General features: G+C 47.9%; 1 protein-coding gene across 1 annotated transcript in view; it reads right to left on the reverse strand.

Annotated features, from left to right (window-relative positions):
• LOC144104150 (methylosome protein WDR77-like) overlaps positions 1-26,762 on the reverse strand; it is a 99,392-nt gene that overhangs the window by 23,849 nt on the left and 48,781 nt on the right. Inside the window, exons 4-7 of the mRNA XM_077636992.1 lie at positions 26,388-26,440; positions 15,364-15,431; positions 5,957-6,011; positions 2,503-2,683 (exon numbers count right to left, since the gene is read on the reverse strand). Of these exons, the coding sequence (XP_077493118.1) occupies positions 2,503-2,683; positions 5,957-6,011; positions 15,364-15,431; positions 26,388-26,440 (357 nt within the window). The remainder of the gene's footprint in view (positions 1-2,502; positions 2,684-5,956; positions 6,012-15,363; positions 15,432-26,387; positions 26,441-26,762) is intronic.

The raw sequence follows: 26,762 nt of genomic DNA on the forward strand, positions 1-26,762 counted from the left end.
AATTATATTGTTGTTGAAGTAAATCATGATATAAAAGTGTTAAATTTCGTCTAGGCACCATAATTACGAAAAATAGTTTGGTGACATTAGGGTCCACAAAACTTGAATGTTTGACTGAGCCAAAGAAAAACAGGATAGCTCCACACTTTAGTTCTTTCAGAAAAAACGTGAAGCTGAGAAAATCGCATTTGAAGTGCGTGCCCCAGCCATTCGGAGCTGTTGCAGAGCCTCAAAAACAGCGGAAATGGGACACTCCAAAAATATTCCTCAGTAGTGAGTAATAGAAGGTAGCGGGGAAGGAGCCCAGCTTTTAAATAAAACCAAGATGGTGGCCGTCGGGACGCAGTCGTGGGAAGCAACGGGTGCAAAGTCCAGCCGCATTTTGCTCCAAAATAGCCATTTCTGGGATTCCTAGGTACAAAATATATAGATATTTTATTAGTTGGAGGTTGAATTTAGACCTTGAATCTTACTACGCAGGAACTTTAGAGTACAGTGGTTCTGAAAATGCCATATTTCCAACATTGAAACCTTCGCAGTTTTTATCATTTCAATACCCGCGTCTCCCCTTCGGCAAACTAAACTATGAAGTCATTCCCAATCAGACAAAAGTATGTCAGAAAGGGTGTCACTTAGAGCACTGACAAAAACTCATTCGAATGATGTTTCACTGCTTCAACCTCTTTGAATATCAGGCTAAGGTGAGCAATGCCACGAGGCTTTGGTAGGTGTTCTTCAGTTGCTTCTACATTAAGGTTCCGAGTGCTAGCCTTTTCTCCTGTATGCGTTATCTAGTCTTTCTTCAAAAATGCTCAGCTCTGCAGTACATACAAGGACAGGGCAAAAAGAGGAACGAAAGACTCGAAGGAACACACGAAGAGCGCTCACTGTCACCACGTTTGCTGGGAATACCACCTGAGGTCAGTCAAACCACTGCTGCACTTCTCCTCAGGGCATTGTCCCGTTATGCATACAAGAGCGGCATTATTAAATTCGTGTCACCTTGTGGCTATCCTCATTACATCATTTCCTGGGCTTGCAAGGATGGCTAGGATGGTCAAAAATGTCAGCGGACAACCCAAGCTTTTCCATGAGGATAGGCAGTGTGGGAAACTTGCAGTTCTTCCTTATATTCATCACACGGCTCATGGGCTTAAACAGGTGGCTGCACGTTACAACGTAGACGTTGTATTCTCCGCTCCAAACCAGCTCAGCAGAATTTGTAGGCAGAAAAAAAGGCCGCCGAAAAAGACAATGCAAGCACGTGCAGAAGAAAAAAAAAAGTGATATCAAACACACAAGACCGATGGTAGACTGCAAGAGAAATGTGGTATACATACAAGATCCCTGTGCCATGCGGTGCTGTGCACTACACTGGCCAAACTGGCTGCTGCATCAATACACAACTCACCGCAGAGCAATGAAAAACGGCACAGGCACTCACCTTGCCTGTCATTGGTGAAAACACAGGGAAACAGATTAAACCTGTAAAGCACGCCTGGCCCAAACATCTGTAATCTTCACACATCACGATCAGAAAACTTGGGAGCCTACTACAGTGCCAAAAAAGACCATTGTGTCAGTGATCCATCCGTTGCACTGGCGAGGCATGAGATTTCCTTGTTGGGCTCTAATAGCTAATCTCTGGTTTTTGTTTGTGTTCCTTACTTTATTTGCCTTGTTTTTCTTGTTCCATAGTTATACTGAGCACGTGAATAAACGACTTTGTTGATAGTAAGTGCTCGTCGTGTGTTCTTTCAAATCTGTCGTCCCGCTTCCTTATCATCCATCAAAATACCCCAACTCTTCATTCTGCTCTGCTGTCATTCCAGAAGCAGGGGTTATTCCACAAATAATCCCAAGAAAAAGGTGGCCTCACCCTCCTCGGTTCTCTGTCGGCCCAGGCTGTCCACTGCGCAGTGCACTGCTCTGGCCCGAGTGCTTAGTGGGGCCAGCAGCAGCGCAGTGAAACCTTGATTTTACCAAGCCAGCAAAACTGCCTTGCAATTTCACTACTGACAAATTGATCGCCTAGCAAGCAAAGAGTGCTTACTCTTGGATAAAACCCTTGTTTGCGGTGAAAGCAGTCTTATACTCCCATCCTTTCTTCATATGCGTCTCTCTTGCAATGCAAGCTTGCCAACCACCTCAGCATGACTAAGTAAAGACGCAGCCACCTCGAGTGCCATTGCTACCACTTACTCATCACAAGTTTGTCTTTGTCCGAGTGGGAGGCGATGTTGTCAGGCGACTTTCCCAGCTTCGGGAATTGACAAATATGGCCTCAGGCCTGCCTGGCTGCACCGACACGCTCACCCAAGAAGCTCATAGAAATAATGTTTGTTCACCCTTGGACAATTTAAGCTACACGCACTTGGGCACACACTCTTAAGAACAATTTAGTTCACTTCCAGCCAGCAATAAAATTTCGTTACCCTGAAAAATGTGGCAAACCTTACTGTAGGTGAAGCACTGCACTGCAAAAGAAGAGACAGTCCTCACGTGTCGGGGCAGAAGAGGATGCGGTGCAGGGGCCTCTGGCTCGCCTTCAGCTCGAGCACATCCCTGTCTGGCCGGCGGAGGTCGCGCACCGCCACATCCCCCGACACCATCCCCACCACGTAGCAGCTGGCGCTCAGAGGTTGCCAGTCCAGGGTGGTCGGCCCACACAGACCACAGCAGCCTGCCGCCAGGAGAGGAGAAGACACCTCAGTCTAGCACAGCATTACATCTTCGCACCTGGACACAGTTCTCAAATCGTCAGGCAACATGCACTTTTGTGCGCTCCTTTTAAATATTACATTTAATTTCATGCAGGGGTGGAAGCATGGCTCCAGCTTTTTCCAGCAGGCATGAGAGCAGCAAAAGTCTCATTTTGCAGCAGGTTTGGGGCAATTTCTAGGCTATTTCGGAGCACTTTTGGAGCAGACTTGCAATATTAAATGTGACTGAGAGCAATTTTGTTTGCAACTAGTACAAAAAGTTCATGAGAACCAACATCTCATCACAGAGAACATGCAGGAGGGTTCTTGCTTTGGAAGAGCATTTGAAATCTGTAAAACATTTGAGCAGTGTTTTGTCACAGAACGGAGATGACAGACAGCCGTGCCTCACAGATGAACACTTTGGCTGCCCAGCCTTGGAGAAGAATGCTGTGAGGGCATCAAGTGACTTCAGCACTCACTCCACACTAGTGTCAGCCATCTGCTGTTCACTTCCACAAAAACTCCAGTTGGGGCATTCCTAGATCATTCAGCAGCTCCTTCATGTCTGCACACATTAGCTACAATAGATAGCACTTCCGTGTAGAACATATCAGCCCAACAGCAGAAGCATTGTGAACTTTGTGGAGACCGCATTCACCGATGTCAAACATGTCGAGGCTCACTTCCTTCTTTGGCCTTCTCTTAAGGCTTTTCATTGCGTTACCTTTGGAGCTGCCTAAGCTGGCACTCCTCGGTTCTGTCGAGACCCTTGGCGGGCCCCGGTTGGACCCTCCTGCAGAGGCGTAGATGGTTTGTAATATCCGCGTAAGAGATTAGCAGGACTAGTATGATTGCTGCAGCAGAACAGAGGGATTGAGTGAAACCCGGGAGAAAGAACGCTCAGGCAGCCGCGTGAGCGGTGTCGTTACCCTCATCAACCCCCTGGTGACCGGGCACCCATACTATCATAGAATCGAAGCGTTAGCAGACAAGGACACAGGGAGGACACAAACACACACTTGCGCTGAGTGTGTTTGTCAGCGCAAGTGTGTGTGTGTGTGTCCTCCCTGTGTCCTTGCCTGCTAACGCTTCGATTCTATGATGTTCGATCACCACCAACTCGCCCAGCAACATACCCTGCATAACCCATACTATGTTTTTTTACTAATCACCGAATCCAAATTGCTCTCAACTGCCAATGGTATTCTGCGGGCAAGTGGCGCTATCCTACCCGCACGTAATTTCAGCGGGCCTGCTGCAAGTTCAACACTATGTACGCTGCGTCGGAGTGGGTGGTGGCCAGTGCAATCACCACTTCCTCCAACATTAGTGCGTCGTTACTTTTTACCGAGAGCCCTTTCACCTGTTTTCCTTCGCGCACCACCGTAATCCTCCTCGGTTGGACCCACTGCATCCCCGTAGTATATGCCTGTCTTCACGCTGTGGGGTTTTAATTGGGGAACAAAGGAACGACACACTGGCTGACACAAACAGGCATTTATTGCTACGGCAACAATAACGCCAGCTGGCAACAAAATACGCGGAGGAATTGAGGCCGTCCAACTCACCAGCAAGGTTACGAGCGAATGTTCGCCCACGCTAGGGCAAGGGATACTTCGAGGCCGGATGGGCCGAGATACGGGAGCATGTCTCCCCGCCACTTCCTCGCCGTGCTGGCGAAGAGTGGAGCCACGTGCAAAACGGCCGCTCGCGCCGACGATCCCAGCCGAAGAGGCTCTCTCTCCTACGCGCATGCAAGCCATTTCTCGCGCTACGAAGCTGGCGCCCTCTCTTGTTAGTTAAGGTAACTAACCAGGGAATACGCCCCTCCTCGAGGCGAGGCTGCTGCTGCACGGTGCATCGCGGGAAAGCAAACGAAAAGGGAAGGCTGCGGGGCTGAGTCCCCATAACACCTTCCCTCATTATACTCCCAATTCATATCTTTGGGGAGCGGCTTAACTGTCAAAGTATTTTTCCATGCCTCCGAGATGTCGACTCTGTGTTTGGTGGTGGCGAGCAGAGCGAGATTGAGGTCCCGGAGGACTTGTGTGCTGGCGCTGGTCATCGACAGCCTGGCAATTTGGCGTGTTCTGCAGGCCTCAATCAGCTCCTCCACAGAGTTGTAGACACCAATCTGGAGCAGGCGCTCCGTAGACGCTTTGGCAGGGAGTCCTAGCGCCTTTTTAACTGCCGTCCAAATCATCGCGTTGAGGTTCCTGCAGTTGCTCTTCCTCAGCTTGAGGTAGGGCGCCACATACACCACGCAACTGACGATGAATGCCTGAACCAGGCAAACGGTTTCTTTTTCGAGAAGTCCACTGCGCTTGCCGGATATCCTGCCAATCATCCTACTAATTTGTTCACAAGTGGACTTTATTGTTTGCAAGGCCGTGACTTTATTACCTCAGTTATTAGTTTGTAATCCCAAAACCCAAAGCATCTCCACCACTGGTATCTGGGTGTCGTTAAAGTAAATTTGCTTGTTTGCGCCTAGGTTTCTATCCTTTCTAATGTGTAAAAGTTCTGATTCGTTCGGAGCACATTCCAGACCGCACTCCCGAGCGTAATCTTGCACTACCAAGGCGGCCACTTGAAGGGACCGCCATATTAAAACACGTGGACCCTATATTCACAGGCAGGTGCAAATTCTGCGGGCAGTATGCTGACCCATACCACGGTGTGTGGGCCTGCCAGTACAATGCACATATAGCTGTTATAAGACAGCCAACTAGGGAGGGCTGGGATGCGGCCCTTTCCAGCTTGGACCTGGGAGCCCAGCGGGCCCTGGTCCAGAGAGCACGGGCAGCAGCGGCGGCCAATGGCGTCCCGGAATAGGGACTGCCACCCAGGGCAACAACCATCCCCACCTCCCATTCCCAATTTAATACAGTGCAGCAATAAATGTTTTTTCCTCCTCCTCCATGATGTTAGGGCCGTCACTGTAAAAACACACGTTCTTCTTGCGAACATCACTGAGGGTATCCTAAATGCAGGAAAACAGCTCATTAGTGGTCGCACGGCCCAAATGAAAGGACTTGAGATGCTCCAGCACAACATTTCCAGTGTTAGCACAATAGTAACCGACAAGCACGTCCAGCTGCTGCACCTTGGCCTGTGCAAATGGGTACAAACACGCACCATTTCACTCATGCAATGCAAACTGCATGCAGAAATGCCACCATCGTGCTAAGCAATTAGGCCAGGAATCATAAGAGCTATTTTTGCTCCAGCCAACACAGGAAGAACCTCACCCAGGACAGTGGCTGGCTTGCTCAGCCTTATGTCCCACGACTGGACCTTGCCGTCCTGGAAAACACAAAACAGGCACATGAGACCCATTCATCTGCACCATGATTAAACAGGAAATGTCCCCAAAATTGGCACACGCTTTACTTTAAGCTGTTATATACTAACACTGTTGTAAGTCATCCCCACAGCATTAAATATTTAACAAAATTATGTCAGCATGTTCACTTTTAAAGGCCTGTTCTGTGCAATAAAGCTATTATGTAGAATCTCGATGATACGAACACAGCTGGTATGAATTCGTAAAATTCCCTTTGTGTACAACATGCAGAATTTTGGATGTTCGGAACACCCTCTACAGATGAATGAAGCAGTAAGCGCTGCCCACACATGAGCTGCACTGTATGCACTGCAACAAATCCCATAAGCCATAAACAGACCTACGTGAATGCGTTTCGTGTTTTTATGCATATGTATTATTTTAGTTTTAGATGATATGATTTTTTTTTCTACTCCATGAGGTTCATACTATCGAGATTCTACTTCATTTATTTTTTCAAATGCCATGGATATAAATGTTAAAGTCCAGCACACATATTTACATGAAAACGTTTCTTACAAAAAATAAAAGAAACTAAAGCTACTGCACAGACAAATCGAGAGCTGAGTCTCCAGAGTCATTCCAGCATAATTCGTTGCAAGATGCCGAGGGATGAGTGGTAGCTGTCGTGCAAAGACTGCTTATCCCCTGCTATTCTTGTGCTTATGGTGGACAGGCCGGGAGGAGTGCAGCATAGGAAGGTGCACTCCACCGGACAATGCTTGCTTCCCCAGTGTTCTGAGTGCTAGGTATTTCAAATGCCTTCGCACCAAACGTCATTCGACTAGAATGAAGGATTGGCGCTGCTACACCAAGTTTCTTAATGGCACTCAGTTCAGGCGACATCCCAGTTGACAAAGCACCATTTGCCATTTTCGAATGCTTCAATAAACAAGCACCAAACAATAGCCGCTGCAATCGCTTTGCCCACTCACAGCTGCGCCGTGTGACTGCTCCAACTTTGTGGCTGTTGCTATCTGCTGCTTGTTTAGCAAATACTGGCCCGTGCACTCACCAAATGAGTGCTTCAAGATATGAGTACGCCATTCAGAACTCGCCACAGGGCCGCGAAATTTCCCCATGAATGTGCCAATACAACGACTACTGCACCCCAGTGCTGTCGTTTACATTGCTGCATGTGTGCTGACAGCTAGCGCTCGTTTGCATGACATAAAATGCAAGCTCTGCTTTACTTATATGAAATAATCTCTTCTGTACTGGTTGTGCCTTTATGCTTGTTTATGCAGTGCAACAACTCTAAGGAAGCGCCAAAGCGATCATGGGAAACACTTGACAGCAGAGTTGCTGACATCGCGTAGGACCAGCACAAAAATGAAATCAGTGTTGGAATAATCTGCGGAAACATCAACCTGGCCGTCACAGAATAAAACCCACTCGGCCGTAATTTGATGCACTGAAAACGTCTGCTCCTCCTTCTTTTGTTATAACATTCTTGCCATAGCTCTTCGGCTCTGTTAGTCAGAATTTACTGCTGGCCACGTTTTACCAGCTCTTACTGTTATGCTTCGTCAGACGTCATTAGTGCTCTGGGTCCAGTAAGCGCTCGAAGCTCGTTCACGCCTGTCATTTTCTGGCACTGAAGAAACGAACAGCACACCAGGCCACAAGCTCGTCATTTAGGGATGGGTGATGAATGTCGTTAGACCGATATGCAGTGGGACTGCAGCAGCGATGACAATGGCAGCACTAGTGAGAACGGTGGCGCAAGTGTGGAGGAGTAGTTAAGTTACCAATACGTTTTTTTCTTTTTCCTGACATGCACTATGGGGAGGGGGGTGGGGGCGCATGTACGACTGGGTGTGATGCCATTCAAGGCTCCAGTAACTACAACCAAAGCAGGAGGATGAACAGCTGGGCGAGTTGGTAATAACAGTTCATTGTGGGTGGGAGAGCGCGATACAGACAAAAGCAGAAGATGACACAGATAAGCACTTACTCGCAACTCCTTTTTTACTGACAACACATATTTCATACATCACAATCATATGACGCTAAAGAGCCCAGAGCACTTTCACAAAGCACTATTAAGGGGTAAATCGCTAACAATTTGCCTGCCATGTGGTAAACCGCTGTCAAACACCGAGCCCTTTTCTTACCCCAAGTCATAATCATGAATTATCAAGAAACAAAACCTCTCTATTGTCCTCGTCTTTTGCACTGGAACGATGAGGACACACCCACATGGCCAAGCTTCCACCCTATCTCTTTATCGATGAGCAACAAAAAAGGCTGGTGGTTGTCTTTTTCAGATGGCATATGATTCCATTAGTCTTCTATTGTTTCATCCTGGTGGCAAAAAACAATGCTCCACCCAGAAGATGAGGACAAGGGCAGTGCGAGCTGGGGCAGAGGTCCCTTGAGAAGAGGTGAGACCTGTGCTGTGGCGGTGCCGTATGTGCTCAAGTTGGCCCACAGTTTGAAGAAGGTTGCGAGCAGGCATGGTGTTTTCAGCCACCCTGAGGCTCGGAAGCGCTTGCCCTCGAATCGAAAAAAGAAAGGAAGAAGGAAGAGGCTGCGGAACCAAGCATGGGCGACCATTCCCGAGATGTACCGAAAGAGTAGAAATTCCCCGCTCGTGCGGTCATTCCTAAATAGGACAAGCCGGGCGCTGTGTCAATGAGCGAATCAGGGAGCATGAACGAAACCTGGAGAAAAACAACGGGGGCCCAAATTTACCGAAGCATATTAGATCCTACCCTTCGCACTTTTGTGAGCCATGCTTCTGAAAGGTGTGGGTTTTTGTCCCGAGTAGCATAATGAAAGCCAGAGAACTGATTTATGTGTTCTATATAAGCAAGAAAGACAGTTTGTGCGTGAGTGAAAGATCAATATCAATATAAGGCGGAAAAAAAGGTTTTGAGCGACGCTTATCATGTACGACTGATGCGTGAACATGTCCGTTGCACAGGTGCTGGCTGACTGTATATGTGTATGTGGTTTCTGCAAAATAAACCAGTTGTGAGTGGCGCTCTGTCCCGTTCTCTTCTCTCTCGTGCGCGAGTGTGCATGCGTGCGGTTTTTGGCGCCTTTAATTTACAATGGTAACCAAAGGGTTGCACTTTTTCTCGTCCTCTACCTGCAATCCCAGCAGTGGTCGTTCAAATGGGAATAGCCAGAATCCAAGAAAACTTGGTTACATTGTGAACTTCGTTGCATCGAGGTTTTTGTCTTTCAGTGGCTCAAATGATATTGCGCATTCCTAAAACCTTCCCTTCCACTTTATTTTGCGCACGTGTTTTCGGGAAGATATTACAAATGTTTTAGAAGAGACACCAAGCAAAACTATTGGTGAGAATACTTCAGCAAAGCTTTGTTACCTCGAAATCGCTTACTTCAAAATAGCGGTTCAGTCGAAATGTTCAGTGGATCGAGCTGCTCCACACGGCGCCATGCATTTATATTACGTAGTCGAGGGTTTGACGGCATACCGTCTGGTCAGGAATCATGTTGATGCAGATTGCTGGTCACTGGCCAGCAATCTTCGCTGATAGTTGGAGGTGAATGCTGCCATTGAAAAAAAATATCACGAGCTTGGCATGTTCCTACATTGGCTGCTACGGCGCGGGCACCTTCACCGAATATGAAACCAAGCACGCTCTGATCGAAACGGGATGTGACAGCAGAGGACTTCGCAGAACAGCGCAGCTGGTTTGGCCTGCTCTGTGCTCCATCATGTGTATGCGCATGCTGGATGCGATTTAGCAACCATCGACTGTGTGCGCACTTCATGGGACCGGTCGTGAGGGTGTGGTTTGGTTTAAGGGGTTTAACGTCCCAAAGCAACATCAGCTAGAAGGGACGCCATAGTGGAGGGCTCCGGAAATTCTGACCACCTTGGGTTCATACACGTGCACTAATGTTGCACAGTACTATAGCGCTCAATACGAGCTGCATCGTGCAAGCTCTCGGGTTTAGTTCATACTACGTGCGATACATGGGTGACAGTACAACCATGATAGTACACAGTAGTACGTTTGGCCTCCATCGAAACGCAGCCGCTATGTACCTGGGATCAGCAGTGAAAGGCCGTAACCACTGGGCCACCACGGCGGGGCAATATGGAGCGAGTTATACCAAGCGCAGTTCACAAACGAGAAACCTTTATTGTTCAAGCTTTGTACAAAGCAACCCACTTAATGGTGTGGTCATAAAGTTGGTTATTTTTGTAACGTTTGCTCAAAAGCATTGGCGAGATGTGGCGCTCATAGGTTTGCTACAGTTACCAATGCTTGTTCATTGGTGGCATTAGCAACCTTCACATTTTTACAACAAGCAAAAATTTTTTAATTTTACTAAGTGGTGGAATTTGCCCAAATTTTCTTTTTGCATGGTGGTGTGAAACTACTTCGTTAAATTGAGAGAAAAAAATACATGCATTTCAACAGAAGCAAGAAGCATGAAAAATGTTGGTTCCATCGTGAACTTTGCTGTATCAAGATTTGTTACATCGAGGTAAACTGTATACACTTTCTTGCGTAAAAGCGGCAGCTTATATACTACTGTGCAGGCCCAATACGCAAGCCTTGACCTTTGTGAAACTAGACACTTGAATGTTTATCACCCTCTCATGGTGGATCCTAGTGGCATGACAGAGCCCATTCAGCTTACAGGGTGCAGAGGAAGCGGTGCCAATCTCAAATAGCCCCCCCCCCCCCCCCCCCCACACACACACACACACACACACACACGCATTTTCAAACTGTGTGTTATTCTGTGAACATATGAACTAACAGCCAATTTCTGATTTACCTTATGTCTTTCTGAATTTATAAACCCGGCCAGATTTTGGCAGCAGCTTTTTGGAACTTGCCAAGATTACACAATCTGGAAATCCTGGCATTGCTTCATTGCTCTCCCCGACCCCTGCCACTGCTACAACCAACACCCGCCTGTCACCGGGGCTCCTTCACATGTAGCAATATCAAGCGACTATGGCGACACAGTGCAAAATGAGACAGGGCCGGTGCTCACCACCACCTGTGCATGCTCCACACCACGCAGCCACCTTGGCTGAACGAGTCAGTTTTCAGTGTTCTTTTCTGCCAGCACCGCAGTTAGCTGCTACCCCATTTTCGCCGCGCACTCCTGTCTGCTTGCCTCGCACTTTTCTGAGCAATATTATTACGCTGATTACGCTGCATGGTGCAGCACAGATGTGTGGATGTAGCAGGTATCATGATTATGTGAGGCATGGTGCAGCACCGCAACACGTGTCACATAATCATGATACCCGCTACATCCACGCATCTGTTTAACACGGCGCAAAGCACATGCAAAGCAATCCGATGCCGCGCTGAGAGAGTCACCTAACCCTCCTGTCCACGTCCCGACATGCGCCACTGACTCCCACACAAGCTGCCCTGCTGTGTCACGCGACCCTCTTCGCCTCCACCAATCAGAGCGCACGAGCGCGTCTCCACCTCGCTCTGCTCCTCTTGCTCATCCAGTTCCATCCTCACAGAGATGCCTTTTTCGCCAGCCACCCACTTAGTGCTGTCGCAGTAAAAAAAAAATTCTCAAAGACAAAAAGTCAGGGTGGGTTCACTATGTGAGTAAACACGGTGTCATTTTTTATACTTTGAAAATCAGTTGTGACTTGTCTGTGATGTCTACTTTTGTTTTCCGTCTATTTCGCACACAATGAACTACAACCAAGATGCGACTTGGCTGCTTCTGTAAACGCCTGCATCCATAGTGGGCTTTCGTGATGTCTAAAATAGACAAGCCTGACAATGTCTCGCACGAGCTGCTCCTGTTTTGAAAGGGAGAGAGGAAAGAGCAGTGACCCCAAAACACAAGCCAAAACGTCACCACGCCGAAGATGACTGCGCATAAGTATACCGTGGACCACCGCCACCAGCTGCGATGCTCATCCTTTAATAGTCCATTGCCACAAACTTCAGAACATAAGGAAAGAATGCCATCTGACGGGCATGTTCGTTATGCCGTATTTGCACGATTGCAAGTCGATCTATTTTCTTTAATTTGAAAATCCAAAGTGGGAGGGTCGACTTACGAGTGAAACCAAAGCATGGCACCATAAATCAGGGCAAGAAAAACAAGATATCATACAAGCTGCTGAGTGGTTGCAATTTTATGTTTGCTCTACGGCTCTACCCAGTAGCATTCTTCTATTCTGCGCGCTTGTTCGAAAGGATTGTTTTTTTTTTCTACTTTTAACTGCGCAATGTTGGCGCTCAAGAGAGTGTCCACAGTTGATGGAAGGGACGCTGTTCCATTTGCGGTAGCACCGCCACTCGGAACGGCAGCACATCCGGGCAGTGTCGGCAGCTGATGGAAGGGCTGACTTCGCTCACGCATAGTTTCTCTTTGGCTCCGACGCATATCACGACCACCGGCCATGTTTTATCAGTTCTTAAACTAGTGCGTCGTCACTTGTCATTTGTGCTCTGGGTCCGGTGCTTGTTCACAGCTACATTCAATTGAGATGGCTGTTATTATTTACACCAAAAAGCTACAAAACTGCGCATTGGGCCGCAAGTTTGACGTCTCGGAATGGGTGATACAGGCAGGTGTTGGTGGCTGCAAAGAGGTAAATCTCTCATAGCCTGAGTCGCTTCGGGACGTTAAACCCATATAAACCAAACCAAAATTTTCAGCCGTTTCACACGATGCCATGGTGTGACTGCTCATGAAGCGGCGGATTTTGCTGGACGACGACCTGGGACCCCAGCAGCAAGAGTGAGAACAATGGTGCAAGTGTGGCTGAGTAGTCCAGTGACTAATACATTTTCATTTTGGAATGTGCTGAAGGGCATGCCCTATTTCATTTTCTTTTTTCAAACATGCGATTAATATGATAAGTGGGCTCCAACATTTTGCAACGACGGTGACAAATGGCAGGAAGTTTGGCACAAGTTCCTGATTTTGTATCAGGATGGTGCAGCATATCTGGTAGCGAGCAGTTTGGCACAAGCATGGTGTCACTATGATAGGCAGAATGATAACCTTACATGGTGAATCTACCAGCGTGAAAGACAGGGACCAGAAAAAGAGACAAAAACATGCGCTGACTCACAACTAAAGTTTATAAACTCGCAAGGAACTTTAGTTGCGAATCAGCACTTGTTTTGTCTCTTTTCTCGTCCCTGTCTTTCGTGCTGGTGGATTCAACTAACCACCGCCACCACCATTTGCCCCATTTTCTGTCCCTCTGATAGCTTTACACTTACTGCATTCGTTGCAGTCAAGAAAAAGCAATGGAATGCATTGCAGCAAGTTTCCTGCAGCAACATTTCTTGACAGAAAGTTACATAACATATTAAATAAGTGCACAAGGAATCGTTTTACATGCACTTAAAATCAGCATGCAAAACTACATGTTCCCTGAAGATTTCGCAGCTGTGGCTTCGTTCATGAATAATCTTTTTAAAGACCGTATTCTCTGTTAAAGCAATTCCCCCTTAAGGGGACAAATTAAAGCTGGCCTGTATGGACAGTTTCACCATGGCAATTACAATGGAGCTCTTTTAAGCAAGACAGATGGCGCCACTGGCAGAGGGTTCTGAGAGCAAGCCATGTTAAGGCTGATTTTTGCTCTATGGCTAAATCGTGAGTTGCTGAGACATTTTACGAGGAACAGACATGGATGACAGGAGAGTGCACAGTGCTCGCCTTGTGTTTCGACCCCAATTCTTGCTCCTCTGCTGTCAAACCCATGTAAAAGCAACTAACACCCAATGCTGCCAAACTTGGAAGTAAATATTACAGAGTACTTACTATTCACTACAGCCAATGTATGTGCACAACATGGCTAGTTTGGCTATCATCTTCAATCCCACTGACTCTAGCTTTTACATTCACCGTTTCCGAGCCCCAACAAATGACGGTGACCATCTGCCGAGGAAACTCAAAGTGCCACTGTTGTTCAGTCGTAAACCAGCAGATACTGTGAACAACATCATCAGCCCACAGAGGCCTCTCCCGTGTCTCTCCAATTAACCCTGTCCTGTGCCAGCTGCAACCATCCTATCTATGCCCGCAAACTTCTCAACCTCATCTGCCCACCTAACTTTCTGCTGCCCTCTGCTACGCTTGCCTTCTCTTGGGATCCACTCCGTTACCCTTAAGGATCTTGCCTTGGCATCACATGCCCAGCCCATTTCGTCCTCTTGATTTCGGCTAGGATGTCATTAACCCGTGTTTGATCCCTGACCCACTCTGCCCGCTTCTGGTCTCTTAATGTTACACCTAGCATTTTCCTTTTCATGCCTCATTGTGTTGTCCGTATCTTAAGCTGAACTTCCTGTAAAGAGGCAGTGAATAGCTTTGGAGAGATCATGTTTGCCTGCCTGACATCATTCTTTATTGGAATTTTATTGCTAACACTATGGTCGACTATGGTGGTTTGCAGCTGTTATATCATCTGGTACTTTTACATAAAGCTCTTCTACACACTGATTCCGCCATCCACTGAGTCAAATGCTTTCTCATAATCAATGAAGGCTCTATAAGGGTTGGTTATATTCTGTACATTGTACATCACCTGATTGACAGTGTGAATATGGCCTATTGTCGAGTAGCCGTTATGAAACCCTGTCCAAAATGGAAAAAAAAAAGAATTCAAGACCTTTAACCATGATGCACGCAGCACAGACAAAAAAAAAATGCAATTGCCCAAATAAGGCTCATAACTACATTTTGTTGAAGCAATCCAACCGAATGTATTGGCGCTGCAATATTGCAAGTGAATAATGGGAGCTTTTGACTGCCTTTGGAAATTGCATGAAAAGTCACTGGACTGAAATGCCATTTCAATGGGTTTTAATGAGGTGTCTATCTCAGCCAGCTTACCTAATGTTTTGTCTTGAGGGACAACTTGGTTAGCAGGTGTACGGCATGCTTTTCCTTTGCTGGTTAAATGACCTTATGCAAAGCACTGGGCACATCATGACAGAGGGCTTCACGCTTTGCAGCAAGCAACAAGGGCACAACCACTTTCTGCCCTCTTTTTCGGGCACCCAAAGTGTCCATCTCTTGGCCACTTTTGGTGCGGCTGTGGGAACAGACAGGGCCCGAGTTACAGTGATTTTCACCTCGAAGGGGACGTTGCTGAAGTGGGCAAGTTCGATACAAGTGCAGACTCCATCTTTCTGTCCTGTTTGCACTTTGGGCTAGTGATGAAATTGTCTGCACGGCTTCCGATAAGAGGTCCGAATTCAGTGCCAACTACCTAACCTACTTTTGCAGCGTGTGACTCATGATCTCAAGAACTCATGATCTCATGAACTCAAGAACTGCTCATGATCCATGGTGACCAAATGGACTTGCCTTGCTGCAAGAGAGGAAGACGTTGGGGTCCGTAGAGAAGACCACCTTCCACACCACATCCGAGTGTGCTGCAAGAAGAGAAGACAATCACAGTGATGCCACAGGTAAAATTCAATTTGGACCAATTTTTGGAGCATGAAATTTCTAATTTGGAGTACTTTGGAGGAGAGGAAAGTCAAACTAGGAGCAGTTTGGAGCACAGATATTTCCAGTCTGGAGCCTTTTGGAGCGATACGATTTAGAAGCACTCCGGAGCATGTAGTTTTTAAGTTTACAAACCTCTTAATTTGGCAAACAATGCTTGAAAAGTTTGAGCGTGATGTAAAGATGTGCTACAACAGTAAGTTTGTCATTATTGGTACATACCTACACCTGAGATGGCTTAAGTTGTGATTTTTGTAGTCACCTTTTTGAAATATTCATTTGTCATACACTTTTTAGTTGAAGAGCACATACTCTGCATAACTCGCAGGTGAAGTAGCTCCGATGTGCTGATGTGTGGCTCTCCACTTTTCTTTATTCCTTATAAAAGCTGCTCCACATTAAAACATCCCTGGTCATTTATAGTCGGCCATCCTGTCATGTTTTCTTTTGCACTTGTGCTTTCCTCAGTCCAAAGCGATAAGACCCATCATCTGCAAATTCTTGTGGGCCATCATGACTAGCCTCCCTGCTCGCTGAAGCATTGCACTAACTTGGCACAATGCTTCATTTTTTTTAAAAAATGATACAGTACCAGGTTCACTATGCTGCACAATGGAATGAAGTGCAAACATAGCAACTCCATACAGTTGTACTCGTTTATAACGAACAATGACATAGTATGAGTGAGACTTATGGTGGTTCAGAAGCGTGAATTGTTGGGCGAGTTGGTACATGTTCACGTGAAAAAAAAAACAGCGAGAAAAGACGCAAGACCAGAGGAAGGGGCACACAGACTGCAGACTCGGCTGCAATGAAGACGCAGAGGCCAGAAGCTGGCATGCAACAATGCACAGCATGGCTGCTGCGACCTACATCGCCAACATTCATGAGTGTCAAAAACTCTCCGTACACCATGTGATAATGATAGGTGACACATGTATGCGACACAACGGGAAAAAATCCTGCACTGTCCTGTGAAGAACGCATAAACACTCGCAATTTCTACTGCCAAGCACAAAAAACTGTTTTGAGTGGGCACAGCAACGAGGTTCTAACAAGATGAAAATTTTTGGCCTCCCCGCCCAGTCGCTTGCATGTGCCTTAGATGTAAACCTCGCTCAGAACAGATGCCGAGTGGAGCTAATACGTTTTCAACGCTTGTTTTCCTGCCTTATGCCCCCCGGCCTGTACATAGAAAGCAGGCAATAAATGGTCTTATCGTACCTCAAACTGCGCGAAGTGGCACGAGATCATTCTGCTTCAGAGCAATCACTAAAGCACCAACCACAGACACTTCTCTCCATCCAGTGCGTGCTGGGGACACTTTGTCCTTTTCGGCATCACGCGCACTGCCAGCCACGCAGGGCGCTACAGTGGTTTGTTAAATAGGCCTGAATAATCGCCACAAGGAACATGCATAGATTGCTTTATATTTCCGTCGTTTCGGATTGACGTGTGTTATGTGATCTGTACGATTAGGAATCCCAGATATAGCCACGATGTTGTTGATTTTTAAGTTGCTGTTGGGCTCGCCACCTATTGACTTAACAGTGGCAGCCTCCTAGCTGAAGCCAAGCAGTGGGTATTCTGAATAACGCAGTTTGTGTTCCGTTCCGGAGCGGCGCGACTGCCTCGCTCTCTCCCCCAGCCTTCGTGGCTGATGGTCGCCTCCCGTTGCTGCCTGTGCCGGTCGAGAGTGAAGTCGAGTGTTCCTTCGGACGTTTGTTGATACATATTCCTGTTTGTCCAATGTAGGACGCACCTCACGGTAGCGGTATCTCATACACAGAGGCAGTTACACATGGTTTTAAAAATGGTGTCCTGTGCTTAATCTTACACGCGCTTTTCGGCAGATCTTCTTGGTTAACTCTCCTGCTTAGGCCTCCTAGTTTGTTGGGCACCGAAAAAGCCATGCGTATTCCATGCTTCTCGGCTATTTTCTTGGGTCTGTGGCTTGCTTCGTGTACATAGGGAATTACCTCTGTTCTTGACCGATCTGGCCTGCTGTTGGCGCAATGGGAATGACGAAGCCCTCGAAGTAGTTTTTCTGCCAAGCTAGCAAGGAGCGAGAGTGGGAACCCCACTTCTGTCATCCGTGCGACTTGCGCCTGGAAGCTGGTTGGGATGCAGTGAAAGCATGATCTTTGCGGTGCGTTCCTTAGTGCTGATGTGGCAATGCTGCGCTTCACTAGTTTTGATTGCACTGACGAAAAGGGCAGGAGGCTCTTCATTGAACGTGGCGCGCGTCTCCAGCAGATGTGATCTGGTGTGTTTTTGAGGGTCACATCAAGGAACCTGAGTTCATTGTTTTCCAGAAGTTCTGAAGTTAAAGAGACACCAGCCAGTTTCGATTTAAAGAGGCCTATGATGCCTTCTGGTACTGCGAGCTTGTTGGCGGCGTTCGGTTCGAACAGATTAAGGTAATCATCCACATACCGCGTTATCTTGACGGCCCCGTAGTTGTCAAGATTTGGCAGTAATCTCCTGCCATATTAGGCCAGCTCTCCTGTCATATTAGGCCAGCAACAGGTCGCTAAGCAGGACCCTATGCACACGCTGCACTTAAAGGGTCCCATCAGAGCATACTGCAGAGGATTGAAGGTAGCAGGTCGAGGAACATGCTATCTACTTGCGTAGATAGGCAGTGTGATGACCCCCATAATGCGCAGGTCCACACGGGACGGAGAGGCAAAGAGACACCGTATGGCTCAGTTTAAACAAACAGGTATATTCAATAATTACACATGATTAAGGTTATACATCAGAGGCTGGGGCGTCCGAGCTTACGTGCCGACGACTTCATGGGGGCGATGGAGTGGCTCCGGAGTTGGGCTCGAGCGGTTGCTGGCAGAAGCTGCACGCCGTCGGGCTTCGGCGCTGAAGGCCCTCTTCGCGAACGATGTCGTCCTCAGCGTGTATGCAGTAGAATTTCAATAGTCGTCCGTTTCTTCGAGGATGGTTCACAAACCCTTCCTCTAGTGTCGTTCGGTTTGGAAGATGAACAGGAGGCGAGCTTGTAGATGATGACAGCAGAGCATAATTTTACAACAGAACAAACTTTGCACTACTTTACTCATCGACCGGGCAGGTTAGTGCCTAAGTAGCATCACATTACATGCTAAGCATGGAGCCCCAGCTCAGACTGGACTGCATCCGTTTACATGCGCTTTTAAGCACTTGATTAACAAAGGACTAAGGGCGGTCATTTCCAGTGGCCCGCCCCAAAGCATCAATTCTCCAATCCAAAATAACATGCGAGATGGGGACCACCCCTTGGGTTGGGCTTAGCCTCGACCCCAGAGTCTGTTAACAATACAAACTAAATAAACAACAAAAACGCCACCACTCTCTCTCAAGTGAGAGTATACACAGGCTCTCTCTTCGGAGCTAATTCACTAGCGCCTGTCTTTCCACATTCTTGGCGAGTACTGCCTGTCTGTCTGACAGGTGTCCGTCACGGCCCTTCTGGGAAGCTGTGGGTGCCTTCCCGGCGATGGCCCACGACAAAGGGGGGGGGGGGGGAAAGAATGTTGTCTTCGCGGTAGCGCATAGCGTCGGCTGTGGTACGGCGCGCTCTGGCCCGCTGACAGCTCCCTTGTCCTGGAATGTGCCCGGAAATTGGGGAGGATAAAGCCTGTTTCCCCGGGGCGGCGGCGGGTCCGGTTGTTCTGGTCGTCACTCAAAGAGCATGGCTGGGTAATTGATGATGCCGCTGTCACGGGTCTCCGTCTACGCCGCGCCGTCGAACGTGGATCCTCGTAGCACACGCGGAATGTCACAGCAGTCTCCTTTGCCAAGAGGTGTAGATAGGCAGAGTCCTTTGACAAGAGGGCTTTGACCCAGGGCTTTGACCATTTGACCCAGGCAAGATCAAGGCAGTCCATCCAGTGCCGCCTCTCACAGACATTGCAGGTGTCAGACGTTTACTCGAGATGGTGAATCATCTTTCATTTCATTTCATTTCATTTATTTCATCCTTAAAGGCCCGAAGGCATTGACAAGTTCTTGCCACATATTTGGGAAATCACTGCCCCGATACGCACCCTTCTCAACAAGAATGCTAGCTGGACTTGGCAGCATGAACAGGAAGCTGCATTCAAAAAAGTCAAGGAACTTCTGACATCCGAACGCTGCTTGGCCAAGTACCACAACACATCGCATGCCACAGCAGTCTCTGCTGACGCCAGCGCTTTTGGACTGGGAGCAGTGCTGTCACAAGCACAACCGACTGGCGAACGGAGGCCAGTAGCCTCACGGTCAATGGTGACCACAGAACAAAAATACAGTCAGACAGAAAAAGCGGCCTTAGCTACAGCGTGGGCCATTCAACGAGTTCATCAGAGGCATCACCTTCCTCTCGTGTCATTGTTTGGCAAAATGGAACTTGATGTGCTTCCTCCACGGGTGCAAAGACTCAGGCTTAAGATAATGCCTGACCAGTTTCGGATTATGTATGTGCCCGGGAACTTGTTGGCTACACCGGATGCATTGTCTCGCATCCTTCCCAAAGTGCATCCAGTGGACACCGTGGGACTTTTTGCTACCAAAGTCGTGGCTTCCGCTCCAGATATGCTTCCTGTGAACATGCAGGATATCAGGAATGCCCAAAGTTGTGATGCAGAATGCAGCACGCTCATCTCTTTCTGCCAGCACGGCTGGCCAGAGAAGTCAAAGGTACCTCTTCACGAGTCAAATTATGAATCAGTGAAGAATGAACTTTCTGTTTGTGATGGTCTCCTCCTCAAGTACGCTCGCCTCCTGATCCCCTCAGCAATGAGGCCAGCAGTGTTGACACTTCTGCATGAGGGACAACAGGGCATCAGTCGCACCAATGCCCTCGCTCGTAAATATGTATGGTAGATTACCTCTCTCGTGACCAGCTGTGAAAGATGCGCTGCCCTTACTCGAGTGAACTCACCGAAGCCACCCTTTCCAACAAACCTCCCTGGTCGTCCCTGAAAAGTTCTGGGCATGGACCTCTTTCACCACAACTCTCAAACCTTCTTGGTGGTAGTGGAGGTGGTGACATTGAAAGGGACAACAGCTCCTGTGGTCACTGATGTGCTCAAAAGTCTGCCCGACATGGGATACCGCAACAGGTAAAGTCAGACAATGGTCTGCCCTTTTCTTCACACGAATTTGCCGCATTCGCTGCATCTCATGGTTTCGAGCACATCACCAGTAGGCCCCATTACCCACAGCGAATAATCTTGACTGTGGAAGACATCTTCCGTAAAGCAAAGGAGCTTCACCTGGCCCCTCTCAGCTATAGGGATACTCCAGGATTAAGCGGCTTCAGCCTGGCTCAACTCCTAATGGGAAGACAACTGAGAACTCGAGTCCCAAAACCAGATGAAAAGCTTTGTCCATACTGGCCCGAAAGGGAGGAGGTAGCACTCGGAGATGACCCTTACAAGAAAACGACTGTGAAGGACTTTAATCGACGTCATCGCGCCAGGGATCCGCCATCACTTCAGTCTGGCGAACAGGCCTGGGTTCGACCCGACCAGTTCTCAGCGAGGCACAGCGCCCAAAGTCCTTCGGAGCACTTGGTGACAGCCTGGTCTATCAGGATGCTCATGAACAGGGACTTCATGTTCACCACCTTGCCTTCCTCGATCAAGGTGCTGCGTCTTCTCGACAAAATCGTAAGAACTGCGAACTTGAATAATACCCTTACCGACAAGCGGAGAAAGGACACAGTGCAAGCATTTTGGGAGGTCCTGCAGTGGCAGAGTGTGTGCAATCCACTATGGGACACATCGGAACGTCTGGTTTGTGAACGTTCGGCAATCCATAGGAGGCAGGCGTAGGTCTGTTGTGGCTAAGCAGTTTGTAGTAGAGCGCTTCATGCTTCGGAGCAACGATCAGAAACACGTCGGCCAGCAGCTTTTGGAATTCCCTTTCCAGCTTGAGTGTTGGGTCCTTCTTGAGGCAGACATACATTTCACTGTCATCCAGAAGAGACAGCATCTTCATTTCATATTCGGACTTACCCAGGAGAAGGGTTACATTGCCTTTATCTGCTGCCAAAATCACAATGTGCTCATTTGCACGATGACTCCTTGGGAAGGAACGGCATTAAAGGCACCCACCACTCGTGTGCGGGCTTCTTCGCAGCAAGTGTTTTCGACCTGGCTGATAGCATTTTCCACCACGCATGCAAAGAGTTGCATTTCTCGATAATTCATGATAAAAAAGAGTGGGAGGAACAGCTTGGTTTTTGGACAGGACTCCCCACATAACGATTTGTTGGGCTGGATGGTATTTCATGCTTGTAATTCCACAGCGCAAAAAAAAAATGGCCAAGGACGTTTCTGGTGTCCCTCTGACATCCCTGTCCGTTTCTTGCAGTGTGGATTTAGAAGCTCCCCACATGGCAGATGAGTTCATAATGCTATATTCCTTGAAAGTGTTGAGTGCAAGTGCTCTATGCTTTTCGGTGTCACACGACTCTGATGTATAAAATGTGCTGTTTTATTTATTCGTAATATCTTGCAGGGCCCAGAGGGGCATTGAGCAAGGGGGAAAAAGAAGGACATACGTACAAGAGAAACTAATCAATGCAACATGAGATGAACGGCAACAATATACACAGGTACAATGTATAACATAAATGCAGGATATACGGCAAATACTAATGTAAGAAAAAAATGCAGTGGTCATATTAGAAGAATCTATCGTTGTAAAAACTGTAAGACACCTAAAGAACCATAACAAAATGCAACAGCAACGAGGAAACAGATATATACAGTGATATAGAAGAAAGAAAGGTAAAAGAAGTTACAATGTCATTTGAGATGTTTGTGCAGCTGATCCTCAATGGCTGATGTTTGCAAATGTCAGGAAGACCATCCCAAAGAGTGATGGCACATGCAAGTGCAGGTGAACTAAAAGCTTGGGTTCTTCCGTGTATGCGTTTTATGCTGTACTGATTATATAGGCAGCATGAAATGCGTGAAGGCGCTTCAAGAGGTAATGGAGATGACCTGGTGCTGTAATAATATTTATGAAATACGCACAAAAGAGCGATGGAACGGTGAGGGTCTATGAAGTCGAGAGTGTGACGGAATCCCGTCTGGCCGGGGGGATACATTTCAAAACAAAGAGACGCCGACCAGTAAAACGAAAAAATTGTATTGACGTTTCGGCGCCCAGAACGGGGGCCTTGTTCACAATGGAAACACACCAAGAGGGTTCGTCTTTTTAAAAGCTATAGTAATCGCCGTAAAGATCGCGCGTAAATCGGGTTAAGATTGCCCTCGTTACGATTAAGCGTGTGAGCCGTTGTCTGTATCACCAGGGACTCGAGATGAAGCCGTGATGTTGTCAGTTTCTCTTTTTCGATGATTCTTGCTTTTTCCCAATCTATTCTGTGATTTGCCGTCACCGCGTGCTCTGCCAAGGCGTTATTGCGGGTATCTTCTTTCTGCACATCACGAGCATGTTGCTGTAGGCGCTTCTTGTAACTTCCGGTTTCGCCGATGTAAACACCGTTGCAATCTGCACAAGGGATGGCGTAGACAACTCCTGGGAACTTCTCTTCTGGCAACTGATCTTTGACGTTCATCAGTTGTTGTCGCATTTTCTTGACAGGGACATGGGCAACTTGCACGTCATACTCTCGTAATACACGGGCGAGGCACTCACTTGTTTTCGGCACATAAGGAATAGCCGCACGTTTTTTGGGCGGAAGAGGGGCGTCCGGATGACGAGGCCGTGACAGCCGTCGTTCTGTGGACCTGATAAAATGGCTTGGGTAACCACAGCTAGTGAGATCTTTTCGTACCCTTGACGCGTCCGCAGCGGCGTCAGTGGTGTTTGTGCATATCTTCTTGGCCCGCTGCATTAAACTGCTCACAACGGCTCTTTTTTGGGCGGCAGGGTGGACGGAACTGAAATGTAGGTAGCGGCCTACCCCCATGGGTGCTTCTGTTTCGGTGACGGCCGCTAACCTCACCATGGAGTCATTGGAGCGACGCGCGTTAACCTCCTTTCACCCTGCCCCCAAGGTCTTCTTCCGTTACATCGACGACTGCTTTTGCATTCTGCACAAGGACGCGGTGAGCCAGTTTCTGACACACCTGAACAGCCAGGAAGACGCCATTCAGTTTACGTTGGAAGAAGAGGTGGACGGCAGTCTGCCTTTTCTGGACGTCCTCGTCTCAAGGAAAGGCCAGAAGTTGTCGTTTAGCGTGTATAGAAAGGCTACACATACAGGCCGCTACCTACATTTCAGTTCCGTCCATCCTGCCGCCCAAAAAAGAGCCGTTGTGAGCAGTTTAATGCAGCGGGCCAAGAAGATATGCACAAACACCACTGACGCCGCTGCGGACGCGTCAAGGGTACGAAAAGATCTCACTAGTTGTGGTTACCCAAGCCATTTTATCAGGTCCACAGAACGACGGCTGTCACGGCCTCGTCATCCGGACGCCCCTCTTCCGCCCAAAAAACGTGCGGCTATTCCTTATGTGCCGAAAACAAGTGAGTGCCTCGCCCGTGTATTACGAGAGTATGACGTGCAAGTTGCCCATGTCCCTGTCAAGAAAATGCGACAACAACTGATGAACGTCAAAGATCAGTTGCCAGAAGAGAAGTTCCCAGGAGTTGTCTACGCCATCCCTTGTGCAGATTGCAACGGTGTTTACATCGGCGAAACCGGAAGTTACAAGAAGCGCCTACAGCAACATGCTCGTGATGTGCAGAAAGAAGATACCCGCAATAACGCCTTGGCAGAGCACGCGGTGACGGCAAATCACAGAATAGATTGGGAAAAAGCAAGAATCATCGAAAAAGAGAAACTGACAACATCACGGCTTCATCTCGAGTCCCTGGTGATACAGACAACGGCTCACACGCTTAATCGTAACGAGGGCAATCTTAACCCGATTTACGCGCGATCTTTACGGCGATTACTATAGCTTTTAAAAAGACGAACCCTCTTGGTGTGTTTCCATTGTGAACAAGGCCCCCGTTCTGGGCGCCGAAACGTCAATACAATTTTTTCGTTTTACTGGTCGGCGTCTCTTTGTTTTGAAAGGTGAGGGTCTAAAGGCTCGAGGCCAACATCAAGTCTGATCTTCGTTATGCTGTAGTCGGGGCTGTAGCTGTGCATAATAAAATGAGCAGCTATATAATATTCTGGATGGATTCTACCATGCTGATTAGGTAGTTTTGATATGGGGCCAAGCAGGTGGTGCAAATTTTCTAGTTGTGGCCACATGCTTGTTAGATATGCCATGTTTTCTTACGTTGTTGAGAGAGTTTCGCAAGTTCCAATGCAGGTTCGTAAGTTCCGATGATAGAGAGGCTTTGGTGCAAATAGCGTGGCCCATGAAATTTATGCGCCAGATGAATACCTAAATACTTGTATGATAATGCCAGTGTTATGAGGTACAAGAAGTCAGAATTAGTACGCTTGTGGCTGAAAGAAATAGGCACCTTTAGCATACCGTGTACCGTGTTACCATTACCGGGGCCGAAGTACCGGAATCCCGCCCACCGGCAGTAAGCATGCGCTGATTGGTCCCGATGCGGAAAGCTTGCATGCAGCTGCTGGATCCCTGGCGCCATATTGCGGCCTTTAGGCGATCTGCACATGCGCAGTGACGACTCGCGGTCATGGTAACGGTAACACAGTACATGGTATGCTAAAGGCGTCTAATCTTGCATTTAGTCGAGTTAAGCATTTGCCATTTATCACACCAGTCTCAAAATGAGGTTCAGGTCACTTTAGAGAGCAAGGTGATCATGTGTGGAATTAATAGAGCGGTAAATGATGGAGTCGGCCGCAAAAAAGCCATGGGGAAGAAGGTATGCCAGTGGGTAAAACACTGATGAAGACCAAGACCCCACTGCCTTAGGCACACCAGATGCTACGTCACAGAATGAGGAGGTGAAATTGTCAGCTGTTGTGAACTGCTGCCGAAAAGAAAGCAAGCTAAAAAGCCATGTCAGTGTTAAAGAATACAGGCAAAGAGCAGATAATTTGGAGAACAAACGGGAATGTGCAACACAGTCAAAAGCTTTCGCAAAACCAAGGGCACGGCAGCATTCTTCAGAGCAGCATGCCTAAATTTGCCTGGCTGGTTGTACAGGTTCTTTGTCTCGCCAGGCCACTGCCTGAACCCACCAAGCCCGGTCTGGCTGGGCAAGCGCCGTACGACAACGAATGCTCGGGCTTCATGTCAGCGACTTCTCAACATGACATGGACACATGCTTAGCCTTTCTGCACAAAAGTTGCTTTTTTTTTTTTGTTCCGGCAACGGCAGAGAGACCTACTGAAACATGAATTAGATTTCTTGTTCAAGATAGAAACCAAGGAAAGATATTTGTACAATAGAACTGTCATAGTGTTCTTAAAAAGCACCCAGTTTTGTTCAACAGACCTGTCTGAAAATGAGGTTTAGGTTTCGGTTTATTGGGCTTTAACGTCCCAAGGCAACTCAGGCTATGAGGGACGCCGTAGTGGAGGGCTCCGGAAATTTTGACCACCTGGGGTCCTTTAACATGCACTGACATCGCACAGCACACGGGCCTCTAGAATTTCGCCTCCATCGAAATTCAGCCGCTGCGGCTGGGATGTCTGAAAATGAGGGCAAGAACGTTTGAATGAAAAATTCGTAGCCCTATAACTGGCTCTACTCTGATCTCGAATTAGCCTGGATGTACTAGAACCTTGAAATTTTTTTTTCTCAATAAAAACCCAGTTTTGAGTCGGCGCTCGTCCGTGTCGTCTTTTTCCTCGTCTTTCATCCGTTTCGTGCTGTACCACCCACAACCTGCACTAGGAAAACAATCTGGTGTTGCTGCTGCGGAATGGTTTTCGTGGCGCCCACTCCGTGCAGAGCTAACGCAGTTACGAGAAAGCTTGCCTCACCTGACGTGTACGTCCTGCTGCACTCCATGCAGGTCATGTCCCACAGCTTGATCCTGCACAGCAAGGAGACGACCATGAGCTTGGTGAAAAGCCACACTTTCTGCCCATAAAAAACATTAATTCCTCACGGCACCTTAACCTCTGCTAGCTGCAGCAACAGCTGGCGTGGGGCCGACAGTGCACGGTCAGGGGTATGTCACGTGTGCACATAAGGTGGACATGCAGCAGGGAGAGTAAAGGATCACCTGCTGCCCACTCAGGCAAGCCCTTGTGGTCCAGATTAATGGAAGCTTCTCATCCCATTGAGAAAGAAGCAGTAGTCCCGTCGTAAACAACATCCCCAATATTCATTGCAAGAGTATCTGCTGCTTTTGG

This window comes from Amblyomma americanum, chromosome 9 (genome assembly GCF_052857255.1).
Source record: "Amblyomma americanum isolate KBUSLIRL-KWMA chromosome 9, ASM5285725v1, whole genome shotgun sequence".
NCBI classification, from domain to species: Eukaryota; Metazoa; Arthropoda; class Arachnida; order Ixodida; family Ixodidae; genus Amblyomma; species Amblyomma americanum.